Below are 14,054 nucleotides of genomic sequence, written 5' to 3'. Positions count from 1 at the left end.
AATTCTGGCCTACCCAGAATTCACGGTCAGAGCCTGACTTCTCCTCCTCAGTGGACACGACTAACATTAACTCTCAATATGTGGGCCTTAGTGTGAAACTTCAGGGAAAAAAAAAAAAAAAAAGGAGGGAGGCAAGGAAGGATTTTAAAGAAAGAAGCAAGTTACCCACTTCTGTTGGGCTCACCCTTTGAGTGAAAGTCAAATGATAATCTAACGATTCACCAACTAACATCAATCCAGGGCTCTCACGATGATAAATCACATGTTACTCTCGTCACGTGTGATTCTCTCATGGCACTATGAAAACAATTCCCATGCTATCAAGACCCCTGCCTTGCAGAGGAGCAGGCAGTAAGGGTGACAGAGCTCACAGGATCTGCCCCAAGCCACCAGCCAGGAAGGGGTAGGGCCAGGCTTCAAAGGCAGGTCTCCTGCGTCCAAATCCCCAGGTCTTCATGTTATACTTGTAAAGCCACGGCCAAAGCCCCCACCCCCAGGCTTTCCCTACCAGGGTATCCAATTCAAGACAAATGGGCTCAGTAATCAATTCCACCAAAGGAAGGGCAGTGGCCAGTGACCCATTAAGTCAGCAAGGGACAGGGAAATGGCAGCATCCCCTGGAGTTATAAATTCCCTCCCAGGTAGCCGACTGTGCTCACCACACTTCAAGGACTCATCAATCCTGGCCTGAGCCAGGCTTACCAGCTGCCATGGTGGGAAGCATGCTAGATCTTTCTTCATCCATCACAAAAGACCAGTCTTCATAAAAAGTGCTGCAAATTGAAAGAGAAAGGGGAAAAGCTCTGAACAGTAGTTCTCTGCATCCATCAGCCAAATAAATTCCCTTACATGGCTCCCTGGAAAATCCACGCCCGGTCATCCCAGAGCAGAAATCCAAGGTCTCCGTGGGGATGAAGCTTCTGGTTGTAAAGGACTGAAGGTATATATCCTACGACTTCCTCATTGGTGCCCTGAGCTCCAGTGTACTGAAATGGGCAACGTAAACAGGGTATTTATATCAAGAAGCAAAGGGGAAGGACACAAACAGAGAGGTAGTGCTCACTCAGGGAATGTCTGTAAGACACACAAGAAATCCAAGCTGGCCCCCTGACCAAGCTACTGCAAGAAACAACTTCAGAAAGAAATTCTAGAATTCTGTGGCTCCAGCAACCACAACATTTGCATGAAATACTTCCTTGGGCTGCAGACCCAAAAGCCCGAGTTATCCCTGGAAAGGGCTGGGAAGCTAAAAGGGCCCCATGAATCTAAATGGCTGTAGCAAGAGGTCAGCAAGGCCTACAGGGATTGTCCAAGGTCGTTGGCAGTAATGGTACAGGCAGGGCTCGAAGCAGGTCTCCCAGCCCAGTGCCCTGGCTCTTTATCCAACCCCTGCTAAACCACAGCAAGCCAATATCCTCAACCCCTGACTAGGCCACCAGGTAGGAGAACGCTCAGTTAATTGCCTCAAAGCTCAAATCACTGAAGCACCATCAGTGGTGAGGGTCGTGGGGTTCAGCAGGAGACGGGATGCATTCCCCGCTCGAGTGACTGAGGACAACTAACAGGAAAGAAGAAACGCCCCACTTTCAACAGACTCACCCAGCAGAACGTCAGCGGAAGCACAAACGTGTTTGAGCTGGCATGCCAACTGTACCTCCAATTCCCAAGGCCGTGACTCTTTAAAAATCTAAGCCAGGTTCCACGCGTATAAGTGAATTTGGTTTTCCCACAGCTAGGTGGATAAGTGGCTAGTGATTCAGCTACGTTCAACTGTGACTCGGCTGTTCGTTGTTAACAGTCCACCTTGAAATGGTGTGGGACAACTCGGAACTACTTGCAACTGATCTGCTGGGAGGAGCTTCCTGGAAATGTAAGAAACGGGGTATGTTCTCCTCAACTAAAACCGCTTAATGCTCAGGGTGGGGTTGGGGGGTGGTGCACGCAGACATTCACAGCCTCCCAGCCCAGAGCTGAACAGCACACGGGTGCTGTCCAGCATGGCATTCCTGGCCCCCATGCCTCCCATTTCAGACCCACAGTCTGAGTGTCCAGCCAAGCGAGGGGCCAGGAGCATCATCACCGGGAGAACTTCAGGGGTATTTGTAAGGATCATCCCAGAACACATAACAAACTGCTGGTAGGGAGATGACCAGAAGCAGCACACACACACACACATACACACACACACACACACACACACACACAAAAAAAACAGAAGGGGAGACAAGCCAGGGAGCACGTGGCAGCAGATAAAATCGTGGCCATGCATCACAACACTGATGAAATGCCAGCTTACTGAATTAAATGAGATTAATTCACTGAAATCAAATCCTCACTACTGAGGATCTGGGCACTGCTAATGTGGAAGCTATTCAGGTCACCAGTGTGGGATGGATCACCGTCCCTTTGCATCATCAGGTGACACAAAACGACATGTCTCGTCCACCATTCTCAGGTGGTAAATAACAGCCACTAACACAGAGATATCATCAACACCACGAGTATAAGAAAATGACAGCGCTGTCACACGGTTTTGAAAGGAACATGGCTGACCGTACCACAGTTGACCCATATTCGGTGCCCTCTCCCCACTGCTCTGTGACAGCCAGGCACCCCCACCTTGCCGAGCTAGGCCGCCGCCATGTGACTTGCTGGCCAATGAAATGTGAGTGGAAGTGAAGGTTCTCTCTGGGCAGAAGCTTTAAAAACCAACACTCAGTTCAACCCACATCCCTTCTTCCTACTCAGCGACCGTGGAAGCAACGTTCACACGGAGCCTATGTCAGCCTGGAACCCTGAGATGGGAAACCCAGACTCATCCACGACAGACACGTAGCAGGGGGAGAGGTAAATGTGGCTATTATCTCAAGTCACTGAGGGTTTTATGATATTTGTTTTGGCAGCAAAAAATGACCTATATTAACTGATGGAGTGAGCTTTAAGTCTACAATCAAGGGGAAAACAAAAAGAGGAAACATCATAAAATGGCTATTTTTAAACTAACAATTGACTTCTATCCCCTACACAAAACTTCCCTATTTCTTTCAGTCAGTATGGGATTAAACTCAAAAAAAAAAAAAACCAGAAGGAATTGTAAAGAACCGAGCACAAAGGAAAAATACACATGAAACTTATTCTGAACACCCAGTATCTGAAGAGAAAGAAATTCTGGATCTGAAAGAAGCCCAGATTAAACCACCAAAGGAAGAGCAGGCTATGTCCCGGGATGACAGCTCCCTCTGCGTCCCACACCTACATAATAATAAACATTTATGGAGTGCTTGCTGTCTACAGGTGCCATGCTGAGCCCTTTATGAGCTTCCACTCTGGCACTAATTCTCTGACCAACCGTGCCCACAGCACAGCTGAATCAACAGGGACTATCGGAGGGGAACCCGCCCGCCCCGATGGGGAGACTGGGATGCAAACCTGGGCAGTCAGATTCCGCAATTCCAAGCGCTCGGCTACCCCTCCCCGCAGGTGCCCATCCCGGGTACCTGAGCCTGCTGCGGTCGGCCAGGAGCATGTGCAGGTACCGCTCTAGGGAGTGTTCATTGAGGGCACAGCGGAGCCAGGCCCGGCCGCGGCCCACGTCTGAGGCGATGTGGCGCAGGGAGTAGAAGCGTGGCAGCTCGTGCTTGCTGAGGACCTCCTTCACGTAGAACCAGAACACGGGCTCTGCAGAGAGAGGGACGGACACTGTGGCACTCAGCCTGGGACGCGCGGCATTTCACAGTTCCCAGTCATTTCTGCAAAAGAGTTACTTCCTTAGCGCAGAAAAAGAAAGGTACCAAAGAGTGTAATTTTGAATCCTGGTTTGTTTCCTTACTGATCTGGATCACAAAGTTTTCCTATAACATTTAAAAATCTTTGAAGACATTCGGGGCACCTGGGTGGCTCAGTTAACTGGGTGTCCAACTTCGGCTCAGGTCATGATCTAATGGTACGTGGGTTCAAGCCCCGTGTCGGACTCTGTGCTGACAGCTCCGAGCCTGCAGCCTGCTTCGGATTCTGTGTCTCCCCCTCTCTCTGCCCCTCCCCTGCTCGTGCTGTCTCTCAAAAATAAATAAACATTGAAAAAAAAGTTTTTAAGATCTTTGAAGACATGGTATTTGACAGCCTCCCAGTTAAACATAATTGAACTATTTCTCTTCTGCTGGAAACATGATATATTGCCAATTATCCCTACTTACTGCTTTGAACATTCTTGTACATAACTGTCCGCATTTCTACTTCCCTACAAAAGATTTCCATATGACTGAAGGAGAACAGACTTGAGGCTTTAAGGAAGAGCTAAGAAAGTTATTGTATCTCCTCACCTCCTGCCTTTTTCATCCACACACAACAGATTTTTTCATAATTCTAATTCTAGTATCTACCTAATCTTGTGATCAATTTTCTGCACATTGGCTCGTCAACACTTTTTCATGCTGCCAATAACAGCAGCAGCAACAACAGCAGCTGGAACTGTGGATGGACCCTTATGAGCTAAGTCCCAGCCACCGCACTGAAAACTTTACACCTGACCTCAGTCCTCTTAAGCACCAAGGCCATCTCTGTGTCAAAGACAAGGTCCAAAGCCTGACCAATGTGTTAATTTCACCCAGGGATACACGATCAGTAAGTGGTACAGCAGAATGGGACCAGGGAGCCGCCTGACTGCAAACCGCTAAATCAGAGAGACTTGCGCAATGAGGGAGGGCTCTACCTTCATCAAAACGGTCATGTTCACAACTGCTTACTATCCCAAAGGGGGAAATGCGGAGTCTCTGCGGACAGACGGCGATTCTACTCCTGGAGCTAAACAGGATCACAGACCCCTCTGAGAAGGAGACGTGATCTTTCCACCTTCCTTCTAGAAGAATGCAAAGACACGCATCTCCATAAACTGTATCCCAGGTTAGTAAGCTCGCTGGAAGCATTCAGTTCAGCTCAGTCAGCATGGACTGCATTTGTTTTCAAGTTTTCCTCTACTTACTTATTTTGAGAGAGAGAGAGAGAGAGAGAGAGAGAGAGAGAGAACACACAGGGGAGGAGCAGAGAAAGAGGGAGAGGATCCCAAGCAGGCTCCATGCTCTCAGGTGAGGGGCCCAATGCAGGGCTCGACCTCACAAACCGTGAGATTGTGACCTGAGCCAAAATCAAGAGTCAGACACTTTAACCAAATGGGCCACCCAGGTGCCCCTGGACTGCATTTTTTTTTAATTTTTTAAGTTTATTTATTTTGAGAGAGAGAGAGAGAGAAAGAGGGAGCACAAGCAGAGGAGGGGCAGAGAGGGAGTGAATTCCAAGCAGGCTCAGCATGTCAGCACAGAGCCCGAAACAGGGCTCGAACCCACGAACTATGAGATCATGACTTAAGCCGAAATCAGAAGAAGGGCCTTAACCAGCTGAGCCTCCCAAGCGCCCCTGGACTGCTTCGTGGGAGCTGCCACGGGCCGGGCAAGGCTGTGGGCTACCAGGTAGATAAGGATTCACGCCCGCCCAATAAGCTTCCAGTCCAGCAGGCCACACAACAGTGAAGAGACCAATCAACAGAATGGCCCTGGTCAGCTCCCTCAGCCACGCTAAGCTTCAGATTCCTCTCCCTTCAAATAAGCCCCAAAGTGCAGAATCACTCAGAGATTTCGGGGAGACCGGAGAACAGGGAAGCAAAGCCTGAACACGACGCCCGGGCCATGATGGCCAACCACCATTTGCTCAAGGACTACCTTCTCGAACCAAAGCAATTGTGTTGTTTCCTCTTCTCCTTTTTCTGGTAACAGCAACTGAATGCGTACACAGGGGGACCTGTGGATCCAGCTAACCTCCAGGATCAGACGTAATAAACACCTCGGGAATGACTGGAAAAACCAACGGAGCCACTCACTCAGGACTACCTTGTGTCTCAATCCCTAAATGCCACACGAATCCCCTTCCCGAGCCCGTGAGGTCAGCCCAGACCACACGTGTGCATCATGGACTTTCTTCCACTCAAAGCCTCCCTCGGAAACCAGGACTGGCGACGGTGAGAGCAAGAGCCCAGGCCGAAAGGCCCATCGCTTGTTTTGAAACATGCCAAACAACTGTCTGCATCTCTGTCATGACTCAAATCAGGTGACTCTCACCTGCATCCGGTCTTTCTCGAGAACTGCCGTGACCTACCTCTGACCTTGAATGTGTACGCAGCACCTGAACGTGTGTTTTCACCTTTCAATTTCGTAAATTGCTTAGCGCTACAGAATCCTTCTAAAGCCTGCCAAAGTGATGCCGGCGATGATAAGAATTATCCCAGCAGGGCTCCACCTGCACTGCCAGCATTAATACGGTCTATTTCCAGTGCCTCTCACCTCACCTGCCACTTAAGGCTTGCAGTGTCCGTAACTTAATTTCAGGATTAACATCGATCCCTTATGGCCCGAAACCAGGGGCTGATTCCAAAAGGGGGTGAGGGCTCCTGGTTCTCCAAACGCCGGAAAGCCGTCTGCCCACACAAACGAGAGCCATGCAGGGGGCGCTGCGGCGAGCTCCCTCCCGGGGCACTTTTCACAGAGGACGACGAACACCACAGGCCCTTTGGCAAAGTTTCTAACAGGACTCAACTTTAATAGATGCTGAGACGCTTTGGACAAGGACAAAAACCCTGACTCAAATTCTAGTTCAGGCACCGTGTGGCCTTGGGCAACTTATTCTGTCCTTCATGTTCCTGATCTGTAAAATGGGGATAACAGTACCCGCCTTTACGGTTTGTGACAAGGGGAAAAAATGAGAAAATAAAGCTTAAAAAGCTTTGGGCCAAGGCACCACAGCAGGCAAGCAGTATCCCTTCCCCCCTTTCTTCCGGGAGCCGTGTCCCTCCTTCCTAGGAGAACCACATTCCATCTGGTTGCCTGTGAAGCTCTCCGCCCACCGGGGTGGACAGGTAACCCAGCGGGGCAACCACCTGGAGGAGCAGGGTGTAGACCACAATTGGCCTCGCTCACCACCCTGTGCTCATCCCGGCCCTGATTACTATCTTGGGCATCATTTTTTTTTTTTCTGTATTAATTCTGACTTTTTAAAAATATTGCACGAAGATGTCATTTCTCTTGGTTGCTAAATTTTTGTGCCCCCATAAATTTTGAGGCTGCAGCAAATGCCTTACTGGCCTCACCCCAGTCCCAGCCTTGGACCACAGGCTTCTCCCCACAGCTTCTACACGAACCACTAGAGAAGAGACCTTGTCTCTTCCAGAACCGAAGTCAGCAAACAGTGGCCTAAGGGCCAAACCTGGCACACGACTTGTCTATGTAAGTGAAGTTTTACTGGACCGCAGTCGTGCCCATGTGTAGACATACTGTCTGTGGCTGCTTTCCTGCTACACAGTCCTAGCTGGGGAGTTGCCCACAGACCCCCAAATACCTACTATGTGATCCCTCAAGGAAGAGGCTGCCATCCACTGTGCTAGAAGCAGGAGCTCTAATAATCCTGTAAACCTGGAGCCACCTGGGGCTCTTTTCCTCCCTCTCCTGTAGACTGCACCCACCTGGAAAGACACCCCCCCAGACGGAAGTAGGGCTGAGAGCCAGAGACGGGTGCGGGGGGTGCTGAGCCCCGGAACCCAGCTCGCCCTCAGTTTCCTGTTACCTGAGTTAGAAGTGCCCTGTTTCGCTGACATCTAAGGGGCTTGTTGTCCCCTGCAAGCAGAAGCAGCCTGAGGCTGTGACAGAGAGTATGCTCTTCAGTCACCTGACAATCATTTACAGGGGACAGGGGACACGCCAGGCACCGAGCAATAGCCGCATGCAGAAAAGTGAAGAATGCATCCCTCAAAAATACACAAAAACAAAAAAAGCCCTGCTCAACAAGAAACAGAAAACCCAACAACAGGGGGCCAGGCTCCTTGTAGACGAAGAAAGGATTGTTCTTCTCACACACTTAGTCTGGAGGTAGGCAGCGGGTTCAAAGGCTCTGTCGCGGGGAGAATCTCCGAGCTCCTGACCTTCCCCTCACTGTCTCGGAGCGCTGCCACCACGCTGGGCGTCACATCCACAATCAGAGCACAAAGAAAGAGGACAGGATAAAACCAGCCCCATCACCCCTTTTTTTTTCCAGGCTGGCGTAAGGAATCCCAGAAAACCAAAGGGAGCAGAGATACAGACTGTCAAGACTGGCTTAATCACTTAGGATCCATTACCTAGAAGACATCCCACAGCCCCAGGCAAAATCAAGATCTGTGAAGCCAAAGAAGAAATGGGTCATGGATTTTAAGTAAAAAAACTAACAGGGGCACCTGGGTGGCTCAGTCGGTTGAGTGTCCGACTTCAGCTCAGGTTATGATCTCACGGTCTGTGGGTTCGAGCCCCACGTCGGGCTCTGTGCTGATGGCTCGGAGCCTGGAGCCTGCTTCGGATCCTGTGTCTCCCGCTCTCTCTGCCCCTCCCCCACTCTCACTTTGTCTCACTCTGTCTCTCAAAAATAAATAAACGTAAAAAAATAAGTGTTAAAAAACTAACAGAGTCACGCATACACGCTGTCAATGATTCCAGGGACAAAAGGCAACCAAGCACCCCCTTAGTCCAGCCTCAGGCTTAGGTGAGCACAGGTGCCCCCCAAACCCAGTCACATCCAAATCTGGATGAGCCTGACTATGAGACACCACTGGCTCAGCAAAGCGGAGTCCCCAGTAAGGGGCTGCACCCAGCCATCCCCCAAGCAGCCACAAGGCTGCCTCCTGAAAGCAGGACACAGGAAGTGTGGTTTAAACGTCACATCAAAAAGACTTGTAAAAAGTACGTAAACTTGATTTTTTTTTTTTGCTTTTTTAAAAATCGTGGTGAAATATACATAATGAAATGTACTGCATTAACCATTCTTTTTAATTTTTTATGTTTATTTTTTTATTTTTGAGACAGAGCACAAGTCGGGGAGGGGCAGAGAGAGAGGGAGACACAGAATCCCAAGCAGGCTCCAGGCTCCGAGCCGTCAGCACAGAGCCTGATGTGGAGCTCGAACCCATGGAATGCGAGATCATGACCTGAGCCGAAGTCAGACACTCAACCTACTGACCCACCCAGGCGCCTCTAACACATTAACCATTTTTAAGTTAGAATTCAGTAGCATTAAGTACAGTCGCCATGTTGTACGACCATGACTACCATGTAACTTTTCCATCATCCCAAACAGAAACTCTGTACCCATTAAACACTAACTTCCCCATCGTCCCCTCTCCCCAGGGGCCTGTATTTTACTTTCCGTCTCTGGTAATGTGACTATTCCAGATACTTCTTCTGTGTGGAATCCATTCAACATACGACCTTCTGCGTCTGGCTACTCTCATTTAGCATCACGTTTCAAGGATCATCCACATTACAGTATTCATCTGTACTTCATTTCTTTTTGTCTGAGTAATATCCCCACTATATGGCCATACCACGTTGCATTCATCTATTCATCTGTCGACAGACATTTGCCTTTTTTGCATCTTTTGGCTCTTGTGAATGATGCTTTCAGGAACATTTTTGTATACAAGTGTCCGTTTGAGTCCCTGCTTTCAATTCTTTTAGGTCTGTATTTAGGAGCGGAATTGCTGGATCGTACAATAATTCCGTTTACTTTTTTTTTTTAAGTTCATTTACTTTTGAGGGAGAGAGACAGTCTGAGTGGGGGAGGGGCAGAGAGAGAGGAAGACACAGAATCCGAACCAGGCTCCAGGCTCTGAGTTGTCAGCACAGAGCCTGACATGGGGCTCAAACTCACAAGTGGTGAGATCCTGACCTAAGCCGAAATCGGACACTTAACAGACTGAGCCACCCGGGTGCCGCTATTTACCTTTCTGAGCAGCTATACCATTTTACATTGATATATTTTTTATTAATAGAGATGGAATGGCCTTTATTTCTGTGCAACTGAAATTAACTCTGCTATTATATTCTCTCTTAGGAAAAAACCTTAAACTTGCCAATTAAAGGTAACTATAGCCACTTCCAGATTTTTTTTTAATTTTACAGAGAGAGTGTGTGCACACGAGTGGGGTAGAAGGGCAGAGAGAGAAAGAATCTCAATCAGACTCCCAACAGACGGCTCAATCCCACAACCCTGGGATCATGACCTGAGCTGAAATCCAGAATCAGATGCTCAATCGACGGAGCCACCCAGGCTCCACCCTAGGTTCCTTTTTTAACTGTGGTAAGACTTACTTAACATAAAATCTGCCAATTTAAAGCTTATAATTCAGAACTTGGTACATTTTTAAGAGTGAACAAAGGCACAATAGTCACAGATACTGGATCACTTTTGAAGACTCCAGTCTATCAACATCTAAAACCTAAACATCCCGGGGTGCCTGGGTGGCTCATTTGGTTGAGCACCTGACTCCTGATTTCAGTTCAGGTCATGATCCCAGGGTCATGGGATCGAGCCCCGTATTGAGCTCTGCACTGAGCATGGAGCCTGCTTGAGATTCTCTCTCTTGCCCTGTCTCCCTCTGCCCCTCCCCACCCCCCCACCCCCCACCTCCCGCCATCGGCATCTCTCTAAAAATGAATTGATAGATGGATAGATAAACACTAAACATCCCTACTGACTCCAGAGAACAAGGGCCAATTATCTTGGTGGAGATGGGTGGAGATCAGAAAAACAAAGTAAGATAAGGAGGATAAACTGCCACCTACTGCCCGGCTGTGGCCTGGCTCCTCCCGCACCTGTGGGCTTCACCCTGTTCCCCTCTCCCCCCGACTGACCCTGCTGTAGCCTCGCTGATGTGCCTGACACTCGTCCAACATGCCAAACACGCTCCACCTCGGGGCCTCCCCGGCCATGAACAGAAACCACACCAGGGAGTCCACTGAAGGAATTTCACACAGGCCATTTGTTACGAAGACTTTGCAAGAGCTACGAGGCCAAATAAGAGAATAATGAGGCCACAGAAATTACTAATGGCAGAAAGCCAACCCATCCCTGAAGCGAGAAGAACAAAAGCAAGAGGTAGTGTTCAAAGTATAAGAACCAGGGTGTCTGGGTTGAGCGTCTGACTTCAGCTCAGGTCATGATCTCGCGGTCTGTGGGTTCGAGCCCCACATCAGGCTTTGTGCTGACAGCGTGGAGCCTGGAGCCTGCTTCAGATTCTGTGCCTCCCTCTCTCTCTGCCCCTTCCCCACTTGTGCTCTGTCTCTCTCTCTCAAAAATAAATAATAAACATTAAAATTTTTTTTGTTGTTTAAAAAAGTGTAAGAACTGAGGGGCACCTAGGTGGTTCAGTCACTTGAGCCTCCGACTTTGGCTCAGGTCATGATCTCACAGTTCGTGAGTTCGTGCCCCATGTCGGGCTCTGTGCTGTCAGCACAGAGCCTGATTCGGATCCTCAGTCCCTCTCTCTCTGCGCCCCTCCTCCACTAGTTCTGTCTCTCTCTCTTTCAAAATAAACAAACTTTTTTAAAAACCTTGAAAAAAAAAGAGTATAAGAACTGAAAGGAGATTTAACAGCAGAGTTAAGTTCAATTGCAAAGAAATAAAGGCAATCCCATCTCTACTCAAAGAAAAATTAATTAGCAACATAAAACAGCACGGCCACTGTTGACAATAGTTCGGTGGTTCCTCAAAAAGTAAACACAGGATTACCGTATGGTCCAGCAATTCCACTCCTAAATACATGCCAGCCGGGCAACGGCTGGACTGTGGCATTGGCACCAGAGAGGACGGTGAAACAGGAAGGCCAAGGCCTAACCAGCGGACCTCGTGGGACCTCGACAGACCACAGAGGAAGCACGGCATTGCTACAGATGCCGTGTGAGGCCGGGAAGAAATGCTCTAGCTTCCCTTTTCCTCCCACCTTCTAACCTCATCACTATCTCCCTCTGGACGAGCATGAAGACAGTGGGCAAGGGAGCCTGGGAAACACAGTCTGCAGGGAAGGCAGACAATAAATTTGAGAGCAAACAGGCAAAGGACTACAGGCTTCTCAACGTGTTGAACTACCTAAGACGTCTTCCCCCAGGTAACAGTATGGCTCCCTCCCTCCCTCCCTCAGGTCTCTATTCAAAAGTCCATAGAGACGGTCTCTGACCGCTCTACGCAGAAGACTGAACCCCCACCCCGTCCCAGGCTGCTAGCTGCTCATCGAAATCTCTCTTCGTCCTGAACCCCCAGACAGACAACCCTTCCCAGCCTGCTCTGCAGCGGCCAGACAACTCAGTGGGCACCAACCCAGGTGCCTTTCACCGGCCTGATGCGCTCATCTCTGTCGTCTGCCTGGCCCCCGCGCACATCCGGGGTTGAAGTCCCGAGGTGTAACAACGCAGCAGAGAGCACTTGGCATTCACCCACAGAACATGCGAGTCTACACCACCTCCTTTACTAAAAAGGGGGAACGGGCCACACGAAGGGCTTCTAAGGCTTGTGCCTTGTTTCCATTTAGGGATGGACCCCATCCTCTGCTGAAGACTCGTGTTCATGCTGACAGGAATAAAGCAAAGGACTCATGGGTCCAACAGGCCAGGCAATTACGGATTGAAAACTGACAACTCTGAGGCCAAATGTGAGTTAATTTACTAGACATTAAAATCAAACACTTTTAGGGGTACCTAGGTGGCTCAGTCAGTTAAGCATCTGACTCTTGAACTCAGCTCAGGGCCCTGAGTTCAAGCCCCACGCTGGGCTCCACACTGGGCATGAAGCCTCCTTTAAAAAATAATAATAAAATAAAATGAGACACCTTTCAAACAGCCAAAGGTTTGGCTCAGAGGCCTCAGTCCGGCTACAGCAGATCCTTATGTGCTGGCACGGTTTCGTGCCCTTTAGTAAGTAGCCACTGGCCCACGCCCTTAGCCACCCAGACTGTCAAGGACCCTCCCCAGGACACTGTGGACATCCCTGTAATCAAGGAGCTCGCAGGTGCACACCTGGCCCAAGAGGGCTAGCATTCTGGCTCTGGCTTCCCCCCAAGGCCAGCGTTCTCTACCAGCTGTTAAACATGTTTATCACCACCCCTGGACAGAGCTCAGTGTTTCCTTCACACCTTCCACAGACATCCTTCCAAGGCTCTTTGTGCCAGAACTAGCTGATTTGCAAGTTTATAAACATGACAGAGAAACACAAAGAGGGAACTGAAACCCTTACAGGGGTGGGAGGGTGGGGAGTGGACTTCCCCTCATGATCAAAAGGATGGGCCCGGGCTTCTCCCGGCACATGAAGCTTCCTCCAAAAATACTCTTCTACAGAAATGAAATTGTTACCCAAGGTGACCCAATGAAGCAAAATATAAATTCTGCTTTGAGCTAAATGCAATCAACCATTTTCAAAAAGCCCCACTGAGGATCAAGGAAGTCGGTTTCTCTAATTTTACAGCTGGGTGTATATTAATACCACCTGCTTCCAGCTGACTGTGAAGAGATACAGACGGGGGCGGGGGGGGGGGGGGGGGGGGTCAGGCTTCCCAGGACCATGAGCCCCACGTCCTGAAGTCTGGGTCCTGGAGTCCTTGTTTTGAACATCCTTTTTGGTGGCCAGGCACCTTGCAATACACTGGGGCTACAAGAAAGAACAAAGGGCAAAAATAGATCCAGCCCTTGACCATCGAGAGAGAAAGTCAGGAAAACACATAGCGCCAGAAATAGGTTTGATGAGACAAGGACTCAAGACTGCTGGGTGTGAGAGGTGGGGGGAGGGCAGAAAGGAGAAGAAGACACCTAGAGGATGGGCAGAGGCCAGGTGAACTGGGTGAAGAGCTCACGAATGACTTTTTGGGGGAGAAATCTGAAATTGCAAGAGAGAGCAGATCAAAACCACAATGAGATACCACTTCCCAGCCATTTGAATGGGTATCATCAAAAAATAAATTAATGGGTGCACCTGGGTGGCTCGGTTGGTTAAACACCTGAGTCCTGATATTGGCTCGGCCATGATCTCACGGCGGTGGGATCGAGCCCCGCGTTGGGCCCCACACTGAGTGTGGAGCCTGCTTGGGATTCTCTCTCTCCCGCTCTGACCCTCCCCCCCCCCCCCCCGCACATTCTCGTTCTCTGTCTCTCGCTCAAAATAAAATAAACTTAAAAAAAAATAAGTAACATCTTTTTTAAATAATTACTTAATGAATGAAA

The 14,054-nt window shown here is 49.3% G+C and overlaps 1 protein-coding gene across 4 annotated transcripts in view; it reads right to left on the bottom strand.

Moving 5' to 3' along the window:
* SNX29 (sorting nexin 29) overlaps window positions 1–14,054 on the bottom strand; it is a 496,622-nt gene that overhangs the window by 433,219 nt on the left and 49,349 nt on the right. For all 4 annotated transcript variants that reach the window (XR_008294767.1, XM_027043227.2, XM_053213859.1 and 1 more), the window contains exons 5-6: window positions 3,498–3,678; window positions 703–773 (exon numbers count right to left, since the gene is read on the bottom strand). Coding sequence is in view for 3 of the 4 variants with exons in the window: in XM_027043227.2 (XP_026899028.1) it covers window positions 703–773; window positions 3,498–3,678 (252 nt within the window). In the remaining variant the exon portion in view is untranslated. The remainder of the gene's footprint in view (window positions 1–702; window positions 774–3,497; window positions 3,679–14,054) is intronic.

This window comes from Acinonyx jubatus, chromosome E3 (genome assembly GCF_027475565.1).
Source record: "Acinonyx jubatus isolate Ajub_Pintada_27869175 chromosome E3, VMU_Ajub_asm_v1.0, whole genome shotgun sequence".
In the NCBI taxonomy this organism is placed as follows: Eukaryota; Metazoa; Chordata; class Mammalia; order Carnivora; family Felidae; genus Acinonyx; species Acinonyx jubatus.
Note: the sequence above shows the minus strand (reverse complement) of the source record. Positions and strands in the feature narration are given on the sequence as shown.